This window comes from Panulirus ornatus, chromosome 10 (assembly GCF_036320965.1).
Source record: "Panulirus ornatus isolate Po-2019 chromosome 10, ASM3632096v1, whole genome shotgun sequence".
NCBI classification, from domain to species: domain Eukaryota; kingdom Metazoa; phylum Arthropoda; class Malacostraca; order Decapoda; family Palinuridae; genus Panulirus; species Panulirus ornatus.
In genome coordinates, this window is record NC_092233.1 from 22,426,200 (window position 1) to 22,447,843 (window position 21,644).

General features: G+C 48.4%; 1 protein-coding gene across 3 annotated transcripts in view; it reads right to left on the reverse strand.

Annotated features, from left to right (window-relative positions):
* LOC139750827 (transcription factor AP-2-epsilon-like) overlaps nt 1–21,644 on the reverse strand; it is a 313,622-nt gene that overhangs the window by 27,199 nt on the left and 264,779 nt on the right. For all 3 annotated transcript variants that reach the window (XM_071665597.1, XM_071665598.1, XM_071665599.1), the window contains exons 8-10: nt 20,532–20,650; nt 1,271–1,412; nt 770–941 (exon numbers count right to left, since the gene is read on the reverse strand). In XM_071665597.1, coding sequence (XP_071521698.1) covers nt 770–941; nt 1,271–1,412; nt 20,532–20,650 — 433 coding nt within the window. The remainder of the gene's footprint in view (nt 1–769; nt 942–1,270; nt 1,413–20,531; nt 20,651–21,644) is intronic.

The following is a 21,644-nucleotide window of genomic DNA, read 5'->3' on the forward strand; positions in this document are numbered from 1 at the left end:
GAGGGAACGAGGAGAAGTGGGAGACCAAATTGGAGGTGGAAAGATGGAGTGAAAAAGATTTTGTGATCGGGGCCTGAACATGCAGGAGGGTGAGAGGAGGGCAAGGAACAGAGTGAATTGGATCGATGTGGTATACCGGGGTTGACGTGCTGTCAGTGGATTGAATCAGGGCATGTGAAGCGTCTGGGGTAAACCATGGAAAGTTGTGTGGGGCCTGGATGTGGAAAGGGAGCTGTGGTTTCGGGCATTATTGCATGACAGCTAGAGACTGAGTGTGAACGAATGGGGCCTTTGTTGTCTTTTCCTAGTGCTACCTCGCACACATGAGGGGGGAGGGGGATGGTATTCCATGTGTGGCGAGGTGGCGATGAGAGTGAATGGGGGCAGACAGTGTGAATTGTGTGCATGGGTATATATGTATGTGTCTGTGTGTGTATATATATGTGTACATTGAGATGTATAGGTATGTATATTTGCATGTGTGGACGTGTATGTATATACATTGTGTATGGGGGTGGGTTGGGCCATTTCTTTCGTCTGTTTCCTTGCGCTACCTCGCAAACGCGGGAGACAGCGACGGGGCAAAATAAAATTAATATAATATATATATATATATATATATATATATATATATATATATATATATATATATATATATATGCAACAATCACCACTGGAAAGAGAAAATAAAGATGGCGAGTACTTTAGTAAGTGGAAATCATAAATTACGGCAGTGGAACAAACAGTGATCCGTGGAAGGTGGTTATACCTGAATGGCTGTGAGGGCGGCGACGATGGCTGGCGAGCCGAAGCCGTGGGTGATGAGTGAGAAGTGTGTGAGGTGTCGCTGGATGGACGGCTCCAGGATGATCTGCGGCCGAGTGTTGCACAGCGGCGACCTGTCCTGGTTCAGCAGATCCATCAGTTCTTTGGTGATTTGTCTGTAACACAACACCCTGGTTACATAATGCCACATAAATAATTCCCACACACACACACACACATAATATATATATATATATATATATATATATATATATATATATATATATATATATATATATATATATATATATATATATATCACCATCAAAGTCGGATTGAATAAGGAAGAATGCACAAAGCTTTGTCCAGTCCTTTGCGCTGTTTCACTTATCGCAGCATTTCAAATCCTAGAAAGCATACTTTATTTCCATATCTTTATATAAAACATCATAATTCTTCTTTGACAATATTTTCTGTGCATATTACAGTTATGTACGATCATTACTTTGTAGCAAGAATAAGGTCCTTGCGTCGGTACTGCTCGGCGGGGTCGGAGTGCTGGCGACACAGGTACTCGGCTATCTGGCGTGCCGGGAACTCTGTCTCGCAGACGTACCCGAAATCTCGCGCTAGGTGGATAGCCTCGCCTGCAAAGCAAAAACACAAGCTTTAAGAACATATCATAGATGAGAGATTAAAGCTGGGCAAAAAGCAGCTTGGGAGAATGTGCAATAAAGCGAAAAAAGACGATGCGAAACTTTACTGGCAAGGACTTATTTACTACATTATATAACAAAACGTACAAAATAATATATTCTTATTGACGTCATGAATAACATTCTTCTTGACGTAATAACTGAATAGGATGTAATTACTGAATTATAAAACTAAATTACAAATACAGTATCAAAACTCGTATTCTTCTGATGCTACTAGGATAAAAAAAAAAAGTTGAATAATGTTCCTAGGATTACATCATGATCCTCTTGCCATTATCATAAACATACAGACAGCCTACAGTCTAAACCCTGCACATACAAGTCGACCGAAAAACAAGTTCTGCTCCAAGACTGCCGGAGCTGATGTATGCATTAATATAATCCGGCTCGTAACCTCCTAACTCCAGTAACAACGACAGCTGGGCAGCGAGCGGTGGACACCTGGGCTGGCCGACCCTCCGTCGGACTCCACTCCGCTCTACACCTATCCATGCACATCAAGTGAGGACAGTGTAGGAGAAGATATATTCTGATACATTCAAGGCTTCTGGCATAAATATATTACTTACCAGATGGAGATGATCATAGTGTTTAGCCAGTAACATTCTACATTCATCACTTGAAATAATGACAAAGTTCGTGCACTGCAAGGTTTAGGCAAAGCATTTAGTCGGGCGGGTTAATGGAGACAAACGTAAGCGAACCTTCATCCAGACCTGCTCATGACCATCTTGTTCACCGGTCACTTCTATCATGGAGGGATGCACGCATGGCACAACCCTACTCCATGAAAAGTTTTCACAACGTTATTACCATTTACATTCCCTGTATAGTACGCATCTCAACGTGCAATTATGACTATGATACTGTAATGTCAGAATCCTCTCCTCAGTCATGTCAATCGACCACCTGGCGGTACAAAGGTTCCAGTTATGGAGAATCTTGATGACCACGAGTAACAAGGTCGAGCGCCCGCCAAAGAGCTCGCAGAAGCATACGCTGCTGCTGCTCCACACACAACTGCGCCAACTTCCTGCCCAAGGCAAAGAACGTCGTCGTATAAGGTCGACATTATCACGAAAGCATGACATGAGAAACTCCCATAAGGTTTAGGAGAGTGCCTCTGGGGTATAGCTGGTTAATATACGGGATCGAAAGAAGTAATACGAGGTTGATATTAAAGGAGCTGCTAGTAGGTGGAGAGGGAAGCAGCACAGGATATGAAAGGACTATCAGTGAGAAAAAGAATATCATATACGTATTTTTTAAAACAGAATGGACGTAGCAACGGAGTGAGGTCTCTGTGACTAGCAAGGTCGTGTTGGACAGAGAGTGTGTAGTAACGACAAGCAGGGTCGTACAGTGGTGGTAGTCCGGGTGGTGGTGTAGCGACGCAGTGGGGTGGTGCAACGACAGGTTTGGGTGGTGCAGCGGTGAAGAAGAGGTAGCATCAACCAGCACACACCTGCACCTTTGGTAGGATCAATCTTTGCCTCACCCGTGACAGGGTTTTCATCAGTGAGTGGCCACGGACGCCATATTTTCATAAATTCGTCCGATGCGTTCCCAGAGCGGGAGCTGACCCGAGTGTCCCTCCCGCCAGGTGTCGCTGCCCCATTCTCCTTCTGCTCCTGCTCTTTGTCTCTTCAGTTTCACGTTACGTCGCCGTCGCACCTTCTGCCCTTTCTCTAACCACCTCCCTCCACAGTCTAACCTCGAGTCTGGTACTTTAACTAGAGTTTCTCCTGCTGCAACGCACAGTAAACACCTCACTGTATCACCACTGCTCGTCTTGGACAGTAATGGCCATCTTTCTTGGCCAACACAAGACAATCCCCACTATCCGGCCACACGGGCGCCCTGCACGTGACAGCTTCGCGGACCTCTCGGGGCCCCTAGAACAGAGGGGTACCCGTAATGTTCATATGAATATCAAGGATTAAGCAAAACACATTAGGATCAGCACACCTGTTCATGTCGGGAGCCTGCAGGTATTTTCACAGTAATAACACTAATCGTACAAATTATCATGATGGTAAACACATCACTTTTCCTATTGCGAATTTTCGTGCGTAAATATGGCACGAGAGGCGATTTTGATAAGATCTTATAGCCTTTAGTTATCTATATTTCGGTACAAAAAAACATGATTTCTCGCAGTCGCAAAGTTGTGGTTTCAGGCATAAACGTAAACGCAAGCTAGACGCTTGCATGGCATGTGTGATACTGGAGGTGATGAAGCCGGTCACAAATTATGATGCCGTTACATGCAGCAGGTAACGCAAGTGGAGACGGACGACAACGGAAACGTAAAGGTAACTAACTAACCACTTTACTAAAGGCACAACAGAGAAGGTCGGCCGCACCCGAGGGGGAAATGACAACACACGGCTAATACTAACCACAGGAGCAGGAGAAGCAGCACAGCTCATGGAGGCGGGAAGGGGTGTAAAAAAAAAAAAATACTGATACGCGAGTGGTATACGGCACGCCCATCTTCAGTTAAGGCTCCCGATGCTCCAACTACATTAGATGATAATCCCAAAGCATTTTACGGTCACTGGTCATGAGACACTTCAAGCACTGTGTGTTGAGGGCGTGGTGGTGGTGATGGGGGTGGTGGAGGAGGAGGAGGAGGAGGAGCCCCATTCTGAGGGATCAATGTTATGGCCTCAATAAATGCGTCATAACTCCCATCCACATAAAAAGCCAAGACTGACACTTAATCATAATGTAATAACGAACATTTTACCCAACTGAAATTAATTCCAGCGAGCACATCAGCTAGACTGAGCGAGCGGCAGCCCAGGGCTCGTGTCCGTCACCCGACACCAGCCCATCGGGCCGCCGGCAGTTGACGGATATTAAATGGTGAAGTGTAGCGCGCTGCTGCCTGGCCGGCCGGCTCTCCGTAATCCCCGACACTCGAGTGTATAGCATTACCTCAGTTATTACACACTGCCACACCTGCCCTCCTCTGCGGCAAACATCATATCAGTGACGCTCCTGTGGCAGACATCGTCCCAGTGATGCTGCTGTGGCAGACTTTGTCCCAGTCATGCTGCTGTGGTAGACATCATCCCAGTCATGCTGCTGTGGTAGACATCATCCCAGTCATGCTGCTGTGACAGACATCATCCCAGTGATGCTGCTGTGGCAGACTTTGTCCCAGTGATGCTGCTGTGGCAGACTTTGTCCCAGTCATGCTGCTGTGGCAGACATCATCCCAGTGATGCTGCTGTGGCAGACTTTGTCCCAGTCATGCTGCTGTGGCAGACATCATCCCAGTCATGCTGCTGTGGCAGACATCATCCCAGTGATGCTATTGTTACAGACATCATCCCAGTGATCCTGCTGTGGTAAGAGACTCAGCGGCACCATCACAGTGATGATGCTGTGGTACACGCGACACCAACCCACTGACACTACTATGGTAGACGCGAAGGCACCATTGCAGCGCTACCGCTGTGGTACACGCGGCATCATCCCAGTGATGCTGCCGCTGTACACATCACCCCAATGATATTGTGTAAGCAAACATCGCCAAAGTCGTCTTGTATAGGCAGAAGACCGCACACTGTCTGTTGACGGCAGGTCACCAGTGTTCTACTGATAACAGGCCACCAGTGTTCTGTTGATGACAGGCCACCAGTGTTCTGTTGATGACAGGCCACCAGTGTTCTGATGATGACAGGCCACCAGTGTTCTGATGATGACAGGCCACCAGTGTTCTGTTGATGACAGGCCACCAGTGTTCTGATGATGACAGGCCACCAGTGTTCTGATGATGACAGGCCACCAGTGTTCTGTTGATGACAGGCCACCAGTGTTCTGATGATGACAGGCCACCAGTGTTCTGATGATGACAGGCCACCAGTGTTCTACTGATAACAGGCCACCAGTGTTCTGATGATGACAGGCCACCAGTGTTCTGTTGATGACAGGCCACCAGTGTTCTGTTGATGACAGGCCACCAGTGTTCTGTTGATGACAGGCCACCAGTGTTCTGTTGATGACAGGCCACCAGTGTTCTGTTGATGACAGGCCACCAGTGTTCTGATGATGACAGGCCACCAGTGTTCTGTTGATGACAGGCCACCAGTGTTCTGTTGATGACAGGCCACCAGTGTTCTGTTGATGACAGGCCACCAGTGTTCTGATGATGACAGGCCACCAGTGTTCTGATGATGACAGGCCACCAGTGTTCTGTTGATGACAGGCCACCAGTGTTCTGTTGATGACAGGCCACCAGTGTTCTGTTGATGACAGGCCACCCGTGTTCTACTGATGGAAGAAGCCGCCAGCGTTTTATTGACGGATGACCACCAATACTCTACTGATGCTAGACACCAACAGTGTTCTGTTGGTGGCAGACACCATCAGTGTTCTGTTGGTGGCAGGCACCATCAGTGGTGTAGTGACGGCAGACACCATCAGTGATCTACTGACAACAGACACCACCACTGCTGTGTTGATGGCAGACACCACTAGCGTTCCAGCGATGGGCGTCGCACCACAACCTTATAACGGCAGGCACCACCATAATGACCTACCAGGAGCCGACATCAAACACGTACAATATGACCAGTTCATTAGCATGTGCAAGAAAAGTCATAAAATATTTTCTCTTGGTCTGTTTTCTCGTCAGAAGAATTAAAGGCTGAGTGCGTTGTCTTTATTGAAATGTACTTCATGAGCGTTTAAAGTTCAAAAGGTTCTAAACAGCCCATCAAGTGAGAAGAAAAACTGAAAGAAAGCGCACTCTGTCACTCTCGGTTTGGAGGTGGTTGGTTGTGTAGCGATGGTCGGCCGTCAGGTTGGGGGTAAACAAGGCAATTAAATAAACCTTTCTATGCCGATGGATCACACCAAGCATACGTTCGGGTCCCTTAATGCTGGTGCCGGCCTTGGCTTCGTCTTAACATTTGTAGTGGAGGGGAAAAGTATATAACTTCTTGTTACTTACGGAAATCTTAAGATGAATGAAATGAAATTAATGATGACACACACGGCGAGTTATAAAAAGAACAATCAGTGCGTAGTCGGGTCTCTGGGTAAACTTTCGAAATTCAATGACGACGAGTCGGGTGACCAACGCTCAGGAAGCCCGCGGACACCACGAGCTCAGCTGTGTCGCTCAAGTAATGGATCGGAGACACACACCTTAGGGCATGTTAGAGCTGCCTTCCTTCCTTCCTAGGCAAAACCACACCACAGCGCCTGAAACACTGGCAGCGGACTGTACCCTTAAGAATTTCCCCACAACCAAACTGTAAGTCGAAGGTATGCGAGAGGTAGAAAGTGAAATAATAAATGCGACTAGCATGACGAAAGGAAATTCAGTCTTGTGGGAGCTGGCGGGCATACCTCCAGCCATCTCCACTAGGACCTGCTTTCCTTCTTGAGGTGTATTTTTAGCTCCTGCCGACTGCTTGTGACACACACACACACACACACACACACACACACACACAGAACACATGGAGGCGCTGGGCTTCTCACGTATGATATCATCGAAAACGAAAAAATCGTAATAACTACCAAGGAAAATAAATGAGAAAAATCGAACACGTTCTTCCCCCAAATAACGTAAACTGTTGGGCAGTTGTAAGTGAGCAGGACTCGGTTCCATTATACGATTTCGTACCCTTGAGCAGAGCGTTATGATCCTTGGTTAGGATGGTCTGGCCTTTGACCAGACCCTTAAGGGTCAGGTCAATGACCAGGCCATCATACCCGAGGGTCGTACCTTCGTTATCAGCGCGTTAAACTGCCCACAACGGACGGGTCTTCCTCGTCTCTTGGAAGATGAAGAAACGTTATCTGCCTCCCGATCAAGAGGTCGGGTAACACACCCACCGTTCACTCTTCGGCCAGAGTTGTATCAGGTGCTGCTGCCCTCGACGGACGCCTCTCGATTACCTTAAGCCAATCCACACAGCCCACACCACGCCTGACACCACAGCAGAGCATCTCCTCACCACACGACACACACACACACTACAGCCACACAAGACACACTAACACGACCAAAACCCACACCACCACAGAATTCTAATCATCACTTAGCCATCAACTTCACACACCCAACACTCATCCTAAAACCAACATACAAAGACCAAACCCCCACACAGCCCATACCACCACCATCACCACGAAACATCTAATATCAACACACAGCTCACATTTACCCCAAGGAACCTATCGACCACACAAGCTCCTCACAACCCTCATACATTCTGCAACACTGTCACAATCCACAACATCACACAGCTCCTAAAACTACCTCCAACACAACCATACACACCATCCACTACCATGCACCTAGTGCTGAAAGAGAACCTGAAGAATGTAGCGAACTGAAAGTCTTCAATGGACGTCTTGACGAAAAAATCCACAGCGGCGATCCACTGGTTTCGTCATCGGCGACCACTCCCTCTGAAGGAACACCACTCTCGTCCCCCTGGAAGAGTCCCTTCTCTCGGAGAGTCTATGTCTCTTCCAGGTGTACCTTACCGAGTGATCTTATCCTCCTCAGATACTCTCGTAGGACACTAACCCTTCCATCTCTCTTCCGACGTTCCCTTCTCAAAGGTTCCCCCTTCTCTGCGGCGCCTTCTGCGGCAGGAGTGTATTGTGTCTTTTCAAGTGTTCCTCCCCTCCCCCTCCCCCGACCTCTCTCTCTCTCTCTCTCTCTCTCTCTCTCTCTCTCTCTCTCTCTCTCTCCTCCAGTCGCTCATAACTCCTTAAGTGAGGTGTTGCTGCTCCCGCCTGATGGCTTGTCTCCGTGAGCCGAACAAATGGACAACTCCTGTGCTGCACGATTCATCCGCAGCGCCCCCAGTTCACGAGAAGTGAATGTAAACCCAACAGAAAACGGCACGCGGGCCAGATTGTCGCTGGCGGGGTTAAATATCGTTCTCGCTGCGTTTCGCCGGGTTTTCAGTATTCATCGTGTCGCACAGCAGCAGGTCCTCGCGGTGTCAGTGACTGAAATGGGAAAATCCCCAAGTTTTCCCGCTGTACGTCTGGGTTATGACCGTCTCACGTATTCCAGGGCATCAAACGTTTCAAGTAGTGAAAATCTAACAACAAACGTTTGTCGACTACCTACCTACCAGGTGGCAAGAAGCCGGACGGTCCTTACGTGTACAGTGACTCAAGACTGATACAAGTGGGCAGGTAATAACATCATGAGGTAATCTATCGAGAGAAGAAGAATAACAACGTTTTTCTTTTTTCTTTTCATTCCCGTCGCATAATATAATCCACGAGAACTATAACATCCGGGGCTTTAATTGGCTTAAGCTACTGAGTGTTAATGCTATAATCTATGTTTTTTTTTTTTTTTCGTTTCACTGCTTTCACTAAAACAAAAACTTAGCGGATAAACGAGAAAAAGCAGAGCTGTTACATGCGCTTCTCCCCCCGACACCTACTACTATCCCCCCCTGATGAAATACGGAGATCTTTACGACAATATTGTGTCATGCGAGTCCCCCAATGGAAAAAATAACCACCGTTATGAAATGAATGGTTCACACACACACACACACACACACAAACACACATGAAGGCATGTACAGAGCATCAGATTGGGGAAGAGCAGTGTGGTTTCAGAAGTGGTAGAGGATGTGTGGATCAGGTGTTTGCTTTGAAGAATGTATGCGAGAAATACTTAGAAAAGCAAATGGATTTGTATGTAGCATTTATGGATCTGGAGAAGGCATATGATAGAGTTGATAGAGATGCTCTGTGGAAGGTATTAAGAATATATGGTGTGGGAGGCAAGTTGTTAGAAGCAGTGAAAAGTTTTTATCGAGGATGTAAGGCATGTGTACGTGTAGGAAGAGAGGAAAGTGATTGGTTCTCAGTGAATGTAGGTTTGCGGCAGGGGTGTGTGATGTCTCCATGGTTGTTTAATTTGTTTATGGATGGGGTTGTTAGGGAGGTAAATGCAAGAGTCTTGGAAAGAGGGGCAAGTATGAAGTCTGTTGTGGATAAGAGAGCTTGGGAAGTGAGTCAGTTGTTGTTCGCTGATGATACAGCGCTGGTGGCGGATTCATGTGAGAAACTGCAGAAGCTGGTGACGGAGTTTGGTAAAGTGTGTGGAAGAAGAAAGTTAAGAGTAAATGTGAATAAGAGCAAGGTTATTAGGTACAGTAGGGTTGAGGGTCAAGTCAATTGGGAGGTGAGTTTGAATGGAGAAAAACTGGAGGAAGTGAAGTGTTTTAGATATCTGGGAGTGGATCTGTCAGCGGATGGAACCATGGAAGCGGAAGTGGATCATAGGGTGGGGGAGGGGGCGAAAATTTTGGGAGCCTTGAAAAATGTGTGGAAGTCGAGAACATTATCCCGGAAAGCAAAAATGGGTATGTTTGAAGGAATAGTAGTTCCAACAATGTTGTATGGTTGCGAGGCGTGGGCTATGGATAGAGTTGTGCGCAGGAGGATGGATGTGCTGGAAATGAGATGTTTGAGGACAATGTGTGGTGTGAGGTGGTTTGATCGAGTAAGTAACGTAAGGGTAAGAGAGATGTGTGGAAATAAAAAGAGCGTGGTTGAGAGAGCAGAAGAGGGTGTTTTGAAATGGTTTGGGCACATGGAGAGAATGAGTGAGGAAAGATTGACCAAGAGGATATATGTGTCGGAGGTGGAGGGAACGAGGAGAAGAGGGAGACCAAATTGGAGGTGGAAAGATGGAGTGAAAAGGATTTTGTGTGATCGGGGCCTGAACATGCAGGAGGGTGAAAGGAGGGCAAGGAATAGAGTGAATTGGAGCGATGTGGTATACAGGGGTTGACGTGCTGTCGGTGGATTGAATCAAGGCATGTGAAGCGTCCGGGGTAAACCATGGAAAGCTGTGTAGGTATGTATATTTGCGTGTGTGGACGTGTGTATGTACATGTGTATGGGGGGGGTTGGGCCATTTCTTTCGTCTGTTTCCTTGCGCTACCTCGCAAACGCGGGAGACAGCGACAAAGTATAAAAAAAAAAAAAAAAAAAATATATATATATATATATATATATATATATATATATATATATATATATATATGAGAGAGAGAGAGAGAGAGAGAGAGAGAGAGAGAGAGAGAGAGAGAGAGAGAGAGAGAGAGAGAGGATCTCCTTCATCAAGGACACTCATAAAGGATTTACAGCAAGACAGAATCACGGATTCATATCCGCCCGTACAGGGTACTTAAGGGTACTTGACCCTTGTGTTAATACTGTAGCCTCCACCACACACTGGATATGTGCCAGGCTTCCTCCCTCCCTCACACGCAGCGCCGCCCGCAAACTGTACGAAGTTAATCTTCAACCAAATGACCAATAATTAAAGCATACAGGTGCATGATCAGAAAAAGAGAAGAAGAAAGAAACCTGTCGGTTAGAATCTGACTTTAATTCCATCACAGACAGACATCGTAACGAACAGATACGATTAAGATGTAACATGGATACATTACCACGCACAGGAGTTCTACTGTCATCCCCCGAACACCCCTGCCATACTCTGCTCATATCCTCCCGCTACTTGTCAAGCCTCTCCGAAAATGGAGTAATTTGTATCCTCATGGCCTCGCGCGCGCGCGCGCGTTTCCCTCCCCCCTACTTTCTAAAATGTATAAACCGGCCTAGTGTGAGCGGTGAGAGCTCGCGGTTTGAAAGTTGGATTTTACTGGAACAAGAGCAATATATGCTTTTTTTTCCCCCCTTTCCTCCTCTCCCGTCAAGAAACCATAAATAGTTGGCCTGGTATTATACTGGGTGGAGTGAGCACGACGGCACGGACCTCGGGCACGACGGTACGGACCTCGGGCACGACGGTGCAGACCTCGGGCACGACGGTACGGACTTCGGGCACGATGGTACGGACCTCGGGCACGACGGCATGGACCTCGGCCACGGCGGTGCAGACCTCGGGCACGGCGGTACGGACCTCGGGCACGGCGGTGCAGACCTCGGGCACGACGGGACGAACCCTTGAGCGCGCGCGACCGCTCGACGGCTCTTGACCCGACCTTTGTAGGATTAAGCCATCAGTACCCAAGGAATTGCAAGATAAGGTTCTCCTACGACGCTATGTGAATGACAGTGCTTGATCAAACCTTGCCATTCACGAGGCAGTAAATACCACAGGTGAGATAAGCAGATGACAGTAATCCGAGAACCGACAGCTTTCGCTCAGAGTCGTGCTATATGGAATTACTTCGACCCAGGAAGATGAAAACGTGTGTATACCTTCTCCCAGGATCAGTGGCACCTTGTGTATAAGACATACCCAGAAGTGGCGTCCAGTTACGCGGAGGCTCCTGGCCCTGTGCGAGGGACCGCCACACACCCGTGCGATCCTTGGTATGTGGCCGTTCAAAGTCATGATTTTACTACAAGAATTCGAGGAGCAGGAAGAAGAGGAAGAGTTGGAGGAGGAGGGCGAAGGGATGAGTATGAAGAAGGATGGGAAGGACAACAACGAGGAACATTGGAGAAGAGGGAAGACAAAGAGAAAGGAACAGAGGAGGAAGAGGAAGTGTTCTTGGCCAGACGGTGAGGTCGAGGGCATGGGTAGCGAGGGTCGGGATGGCTGCCGTGTTACATGGGTGACCGCCGCCACAAGCGTCGTAAACCATCGTGGTACAACCTCAATTGTCCTATAATTATGTGTGAGTTCGTCTACACGGCCACCACCTGTCCACGCGGATCGTCATCCATCCACACGGAACGTCAACCGTCCACACTGACCGTCACCCATCCACACGGAACGTCACCTATCCACACGGAACGTCACCCATCCACATGGAACGTCACACATTCACACGGAACGTCACACACCCACACGGCCATCACTCATCCACACGGACCGTCACCCATCCACAAGGCAGTCACTCGTCCACACGGCCGTCACCCATCCACACGGACCGTTACACATCCACACGGCCGTCATCCATCCACATGGAATCTTATGGCACGTCTCACCGAGTCCAGGATGTCGTGTCGGAGCCACCTTCATACACGTGCCCCTAGATTCACCACGTATCATGGACACACCAGGTGATACGGGCCCACCAACCACGTGTGCTGTACGTGCGTCTGGCCTGGAATGTACGGCCGCTTAGGCTATGCAAGATATTGGTCTACACCAGCAGAGTCGATGGTCAGTGATCCCATAATGTTGGGTGGCGCCCCTGAGCCCCCCTCCCTCAGCAGGTGTGAAGCAAATGTAAGCGCGGCGAGGCTCCTGACCAACAGGTTTTTGTTGATGAAAACTGAATACAAACATGTCAAAAACAAGACCGCAATTTTGAAGCTTGGATCCATCGCAATCTAGGCTGCCTTCGACGATGCACAATGTGATTCAAACGAAACCTTTACCGCTGAGGAACCAGTAGAAAGACTTTTGCCAATGTTGTATGAGGATGTTCTTCTTGTGCAAGTATACAGGAGGCCACCGCAACGATGATGGTGTCCTGGGGGCCCGAGCGGACGAAGATACGTCCCAACGACTGCGCCATCTCGACCTCCCATCGGCAGACACCGGGAGAAAGGAAGTTTCATACTAACCGAGACCTCAATGTTTCAGTCCTTCATTGGTGTTCGTTATCTCCCTCACGGGCGGAACCCTGTACTACCGTGTTCTCTACCAGTCCCGGTGGTTTCTGCTGATGCTTACCACCACAAACTCCTCCTCCTGGTGGTAGGCTGCGATTTTATCTGCAGTACGTCGCCTGCTGACACGCGAAATGCATATCGGTTTCGGGTGAGAGGTGTGGAGGGTTCGTTTCCAGTCGCTCCAAGTCTATGGTGTAAGCAAACCCGATTCTACCCACCTTGTGAATCGTCCAGTGACAAGAGTTTGTACACTGGGAACATCGGACGACCTCAGCAGAGCTGGTGGTACAGACTACCTCTTGTTTCCCTCCGTCTGACACATCGCTCTGATGAGGATCGCAGCGGTGTCACAGCTCAGAGGGTCGATGCGCCCGTAACAGTGCCCCATTATGGCACAATTTCCTAATGCTCTCAGATATCCATACAATAGGGACACATGAGCTCGAGAGAATAATCAAAATATCTTCCCATTACCTGCAAGAATCATAGCCTCACCTGAGCGACTCACCTGAGCGACGCCGAGGGACTGGTAGTGCGTGTCGGCCCACTGTCGTGTGTACCAACTTTGCCCCTCACCTGGTGATGTTTCACGTCGCCTGAGGCAGGGGGAGGAGGTGCCACTCCCCACCTGCAGCCTCCCGCATCTCCCCGGTCGCAGCTGCACACTACCCATCTCCCTTGTGTCTACCCCTCAACGACACTACAGGAGTGGCCAGCCCTGCCAGTGTCGCTGACCCCGGCTACGGGAGGGCACCAAGTACATTAGCCATGCTAAATATACCCGAGGATTCTGCGAAAGTATGCAGGGCGGCTACTGGACTTACTCGGGAGCCGGGACCCGCACGCCCACCCCGCCTACGCGCACGACCTGGCTCCCGGGCCCGCCCCCACAAGCACGCCCGCGCCCGACCTCTCGCTCGTGCATCCCGGATGCCATTACTCGCCATCATTAACCTGGCTATCTCCCGCCGGTTCACACGACGGTGCCCCCTCCGCCTGACGCTCACGAGTACTCCAAGGCCCCGCCTGGACCCGGACTCCGGGTCCTGGGTGCCTGGGAGGAGCGGCGGGGCAGGTGGACCGGTCCAGGTGTGGGTCGGGTCGGGCTCCCGGGAATCTGTAATTACCCGACCAGCCAGAGTAGTTCCCGGCACGCACACCGCCGCCACCCAGACCCAGACCCACCAACACCACCAGACTCGTAGCCTCCCTCGACCGCCACCACCACCACCACCACCACTCATCTCCACCATTACTGACCACGGCTGCAGTTAACTAGCACATGCAAGAGGCCAGGAGAAGCCCCCCCCCCCCCTACCCTTACTTCAGACGTCTGGGAACCGTCCCTAGGTGGGCGGGTGATCCCACTCCACAACGAAGACGCCCCCCAATCTCCGACCCAGCATCCAGTTTACCTGATGCCGTCTTACCTCTCGCTATGCACCACGCAGGCAGAAGTTATTCTCATCTTAGGCAAAATCGCTCCACCTCAAGTTTCTAACGCTTCTAAAAAATACTCCAGATGAAAGGATCAATGACCACACACATTAGATTTAACGTAATAACTTATTCTTCCTCGCCCACAAAACTGCCCGCAAGAATTTTCGTGCAAACTGCAAATATTGTGGCGACTAAACCAGTTTCGTAAATATTGCGAATTCTCTCCTGAATATAACTGGCAGGGGACATCCAGCATCGCAAAACATTCCTCCTCATCATCCTCCAAGATGGCCTGACACAATCCTCCTCATCATCCTCCAAGATGGCCTGACACAATCCTCCTCATCATCCTCCAAGATGGCCTGACACAATCCTCCTCATCATCCTCCAAGATGGCCTGACACAATCCTCCTCATCATCCTCCAAGATGGCCTGACACAATCCTCCTCATCATCCTCCAAGATGGCCTGACACAATCCTCCTCATCATCCTCCAAGATGGCCTGACACAATCCTCCTCATCATCCTCCAAGATGGCCTGACACATATCTCATCATTATTCAAGATAGCCTCACTTGTTGCCGTGTAGAGAGAGAGAGAGAGAGAGAGAGAGAGAGAGAGAGAGAGACAGACAGACAGACAGAGAGATCCCCAAGTCTGTCGGCTCTAATACGCAGTGAGTTCTAAGTCGATGTTCCTCAGACCTCTGTAAAAACCATCCCCCGGCCACCCGCGTAACGGGAAGCAGCAAGCTGATGCTACCAGATGGGCACAGTTGGTACGACCAGAGGCCACAATGGTTTCACGGGGCGACGGGAATCCATCCAGACCCTGGACTTGGTAACAACCCAGATCATCAGCACTTAAAAAAGGAGTCCGTGTCAACAATAAGAGTTTAAGTTTCCGAAAATCGATGTGAAACTCAAGTTCTTACAAACAGTTTTGAGAACCTGATATGTGTCTGTGAGCTAGTTTTTTTTTCTATCATCTTTAACTCAGTTCATCTTACCATGGGGTAGAAGCACCTGTGCCCTCTTACATTTCTCATACTACCATCACGGCGCTTCTCATTTCCTTTCAACACACTAAGCAGAGTCGCTGGGACAGAATAACCACACCATTTCAAACAACCAACTTCACACTTGCTACCCCTCACTCTATATCCTTAGGACACGCTATACGCCCTGGGTGCACATCACCATGATCTTGTGCCCCATGCATCATCTGCTATACCTAAAGACTTGGACGCTCACTCACAACAACTTTCTATCCACCAAGCTCTTCGCATCTCTTCTCTTCCTACCTTACAACTGTACTATTGTACACCGTCATCAAACCCTCACGCCGTAGGTCCCTCATGTCTATAATATCAGGTTTTCACCAGTCCGCTTGACTCTTTTTCTCTCCTCCTCTTCATTCTACATAAACATACACTACATCACTCAGTTATCAGAAATCCAAAGCTCCTTTTTCCTCGTAGGTACAAATATTCAACTCAGTTATCAGAAATACAAAGCTCACTTTTCACGTACGTACAAATATTCATTTTAATCCCAGGTCTCGAGAAGTGTGTTAGCAAGCAGACTGCTACATACATTATAACCTTCACGTGTTCCCGCTGACACCACAGTAAAACATAAGGTCCTGCGAACAACTTCGCTTTGGGAATATATTCCTTCCAACGAAATAAACTACGACAGCGACGTCGTGAACCAGCACATCAGTGGCTGTCAAGTTGCACTCCTGTGGCACAAGTACTTGTCTTTTCCTTCTGCCTCAACCACACGTGGGCTGCTGGCTATTCAGTCCACATAAATACAATATATCAATCTCATACATAACACCTGACAATATGTAACTCACAATGTAACTCGTCAATCTACATATTTTCCTGCGGTGAGCGCTACGCGCTAGCCCTGCCTTTGGGCAAAATGTCCTAAGTTCCAAAATAGTATCAAGGTAGACGAACGAGCGGGAAATTTCTCCCCGTGACCAAACATTCTTTCCTGATGTATATTTTTACATAATCTCAATTTCAGCGAATACCAAATAATCGTTAACTGCAATAACATTTCCCTCAATCACCTGTAAACACAACAGCAAACAACGAACGCATCTAGCGCCAAGACTGCTCAATGGCGCGCAAACTTCGTTCGAAGAGTCTAAATAAGAAGAATGGAGTCTAAATAAGAAAAAATTCTAAAAAAAAAAAAATCTAACTTAACACCGCAAAACAAGTGAAGATTAGTTACCTACGCCATTACGGACGAACTGGCCGTGTTATTCAATGCTCGCGATGCCCAACAGAAAAATGGGTCAAGGAAATCAATTACGTTAGTATGAATTTAATACTGAGAGAGCGTTGCGGGGAGTGCAATAAAAGGCCGGCAAACACTACAAGGAAGCCTGGACCTCCTGACGACACTCGTGAGGAACCAGCCGACGGCGGCGCGGCAGTGGAGGAACACGGGATGGGGATGGGATAGAGGTATGTCTAGTGGGGATGGGGTGGGTGAATGTGTCGTGGTGATGGGGTGGTAGCGTGTGTCGTGATGATGGGGTGGTAGCGTGTGTCGTGATGATGGGGTGGTAGCGTGTGTCGTGATGATGGGGTGGTAGCGTGTGTCGTGGTGATGGGTGGTGACGTTTGTCGTGGTGATGGGGATGGGTGGTGGCATGTGTCGTGGTGATGGGGTTGTGGCGTGTGTCGTAGTGATGGGGTGGGTTGTGGCGTGTGTCGTAGTGATTGGGTGGGTGGTGGCGTGTGTCGTGGTGATGGGGCGGGTGGTGGCGTGTGTCGTGGTGATGGATGGGATGCCGGGGTGGTGGTCGTGGGCTTTGTAGGAGTGGTGGCGAGTGTGACGACATGGTGACGGGTGTGGAGACGTGACGCTGGTCGGTCGGTAGAGTCTCAAGGCGTGGTAATAGGGTTATTCAGCGTTACGCCGTCATGGGTCCGTGGGTCTGATGATGAAGGTGATGGCTTGGTGGTGGCTTTGGTGACGTGGTGATGTATGCTGATCCTATGGCAACTGTTTATCACGTCTTAGTTTGAAAGAAATTTATTGTCTATTTATACACAGACAAAGCATTTCATCGAGAGGGTGGGTGAAGGGCACATATCTAGTGGTAGGTGGAGGCCTAGCATGCAGTGGGTACAGTACATGGACGCAGGAGGTTATGACGGCATGGTGGTGGATGTGGCGGAGGCGGTTTTGTTTTAGGACATGGTGATGGCTTTGCAGGCATGTGTGATGGATTAAGGGGCATGGCGATGTGTCTGGAGGAGTGGTGATGGATTGGGAGGAGTAGTGATGGTTTTGGAGGAGTGGTGATGATGGATTTGAGGGAGTGGTGACGGATCCGAAGGTTGTGATGATGATGATGATGATGATGATGATGATGATGATGTGTCTACGTTGGTGGTGGCGAGCTTAAGGATTTCTGAGGGGCGTAGTGGCAACGCTGAAGGCCTGGTAACGAGTTGGAGAGACTTAGTTGTGGGTCTGAGGGCGTGGTGATGGGTTACCAGTCGCGGTGATGGATTAGAGGACCTAGTGATTCGTCACGAGGGCGTGGTGGATGGGAGAGAGAGAGAGAGAGAGAGAGAGAGAGAGAGAGAGAGAGAGAGAGAGAGAGAGAGAGAGAGAGAGAGAGAGAGAGAGAGAGAGAGGAGTCGCGGGTGAGTGATGGCCTAAGGTCCAGGGTTGGTTCACATGGCTGTTCGTTGCAGCTTCCCACACCATCGAGGTAGGTTGAGTCTTACCTTGTGGTGGCGGCTGTTCTGGGGCCTGAGATTTAAGACCCGAAGCCAGCGGTGGGTTATCCAGTGGGGTGAAAGGAAAGGACTGGGTGATGTTCACGATGGAGAATGTGAGGGAGAGGTTAGTAAGGAGAGAAATCCCACCCACTGTCAAAATCAGCAGACCGCACCCAGCCACCCGCACCGACAACCAGTATTTGTGTAAAGACAGTCTTAACATGCATCTCCCTTCCTCTTCTTTCTTCGACAACCCCACTCTACTCTGAATGCATTCCCCCAAATGTATTATTATCATTATCATCATTACTTTACTGTTATCATTATTATTAGTAAAGCGGGAGGTGCTATGATGAAGCAAGCATGACAGAGCCGGCCTGCCCTGCCTCAGCCGGACGAGGAGGGATCGTACTCCACACGCAAACATGACTAGTCCCCCCCCCCCCCCACACAAACACACACACACACATATATATATATATATATATATATATATATATATATATATATATATATATATATATATATATAATGCCATTTCAGGAGTCCTTTTATGCGTGAGGCTCCCACAGCAGCGAGCCTGTGCTTCACACAAGATTTGGGGAAGGTGGAGTCCTTTTCGGTTGGAAGGTCCGGTGGACGGTGTGTGTGTGTGTGTGTGTGTGTGTGTGTGTGGTGTCCCGAACATCAGTATTTTCCTGGATGTACATGTTCCAGTGTCGAATGCCTCTGGCGCACACGACACCGACGTGTCTCTTCGGTTTGTGTCAAGGGGCGTTTCTTTAACCCGGGAAAAACATCCCTCGTCTTGCCTGTGTTTTAACACAGTTCGGAGGGTCGTATTCTCGATCTCCAGCCTCCTGAAGAGAGACGAGCAGGTCGGGCCGTGGCCAGCCCTGAGGTCCGCTGCCGCTCCCCCAGGTACTCGACCATCGCATACCTGGCACGTACTTCCATTAACCTACCACGAGCGGTGCAATTTGTTACCCATTTACTCTCACTGGAGTGAATTTATGAGGTCTTATCTTCCAGCGGTACGGAGCGAGACCCGACCAGTATGGAGGGATTGCGAGATGGTCAGGAGTACGGCGGTGAGGAACCAGGAAAGTCTACCGACGATGGTGGGACTGTCGCTGGCACGGCGGAGGGAGGGAGAGGGAGGAGTGACAGTGAGGCTGGCAAGGGAAAGGGTCGGGAGATTAACTGGTCGAGGTCATATCTCTGCCATCATCTCCAGACGGGCGTTGCACGAGGACTCTACATCCACCGCTGGAGTAGGTGTGACCACCCGTCAGCCACGGCCTAAGCTGGAGGTGTTTACAGCCCCGGGTCGTGGAGTATACAGTACCTGGGTCTGCTGGCGGTGGATGGGAGAAAGCGTAGGGTGCAGAGAACGGTCAAATTCGGCTGCGGAAGTCCTCAGTGCCCGTAAGCAGGTGAATCAAGATATATGTCGTGGGCGTGGGCTTGTTGCACGTGCCCGTATATATACATATATATATATATATATATATATATATATATATATATATATATATATATATATATATATATATAGATAGATAGATAGATAGATAGATAGACAGATAGATATAAGTGTTGTGATGTCTCCCAGCGGAGGTAAGTATAGAAACAATGGCTTCTGAAGTAAAAAGAAATTCACATAACTGCAAAATTATCAGAGATTTCAAGCCTAAAAAAAGAGGGAAAAAAGGTTCATAAGCTGTCAATAGCCAGACATCCGCCAGAAAAATAAAACCATCGACCTTTACAATAAAAAAAAATACATTCAGCATTCGGAAGCAACAAAGCCTATAGTTACCAGCAAATGGAGTCTCCTTCCTGGAGCGCAACACATACAAAACCTTTGAATCTTGAAAGAAAACATGAAATTCTGAACTGCAATATCATAAAAGTTCTGGTATCTGGAAAACTTGATCCCACAGCTCAAAAAAAAAAAAAAAAGCAGCTGAAAACCTAAAGCAAACCTTTACTTGGAGAATACTCACATGAAAACCTCATCAGTTAAAATAGCCAGAGAGAGAGAGAGAGAGAGAGAGAGAGAGAGAGAGAGAGAGAGAGAGAGAGAGAGAGAGAGAGAGAGACTTCATCAAGTGGAAACCTGTATTATGACACTTCTGGACCATTTAACAAGTTTTTCCCCGAAAACCTGGACTTGGCGCTGACACCCTGCTGGAGCGGTGCAAACAACGGGAAACCTTCTCTGCTACTTACCTTCGACGAGTGAGGTGAGCAGGGTGACGTTGGCTGCCTTCCTTCGTCCCGCCGGTAAGTTGAGGCCGATCTTTTCCAGCTTGTCTCGTAGAATACGGCCTCCGTTCTTGCTCTTGGCTCTGCAGAGGGACGAGAGGAAAGTCAGGAGTTAGTAATAGCGTTTACAACAACATTCTAATGGTGTTCTGGAGGAGCCAGAGAGGGATAAGATGGCTCATCTCTGGAAGCACATTTTTGTGTTAATTATGATTCTGCATCTTTTCAGCTGTGTCAAATTTAAGAGAAAGCCAAGAGCATTTTCAGATTCCAGTTTATTCATTTCATATATCGTTTACATCTTATAGCTGCTAATATGGCATGAACTGTAGCAACTTATTCACAGTAAGTACCCTAGCTATGGACAGATCGTAGGAAGGAACAGGAGGAACAGCTTAAGAGATAAGAACTAACTTCCACTATCTGTGTCCAGCCACTGGTGGCTGAGGGAGTGACAGTGAGGTTTTAACGAAGGATTTAAGATGATTTGACAAACACAGGGAAGCATAAATGGTACTGAAATGTTTAAAGTGTATGTAGTAGAAACCATGGATCTATCTATTATCATCAACTCTCCCAATTTACATGGAGCTGAAGTAAGGAGAGTTATACACCTTTGCCGTAGGCTAGCAAAGGACTGGCTACTACCCATGACAGTAGCATCAAACCATGGCTAAAGATGTCGAGATATCATGGACATGAATAAACGGGACACAAAAGGTTGGGAAAGATAGCTAATACTAATTACATCAGGACGTTGCGAAGGTGTGGCGCATAAGAGGAAAGCCAGCAGAAGAGTCGATGACCCTTTCGCTGGTCCAGGGACCGTCCACCTGGACATGACTTGTGTGTAGGAAGTAGAGTCTCCGCTGCAGAAGATGATTGTATGTTATACCAAATTCTTGAACTTATCCTTCATTAGACGTGTGGTGTTCATCTAGTCCGGTGTTCATCTAGTTCATGTGTTCTTTTCTAGCTTTGCAAGTAAAACGAACACACAAGCAATATTAAACTCATTCATACAGGTACAAAAACACAGACAAATAAAAACACGTTTGAAATCGAAGTACACACGCT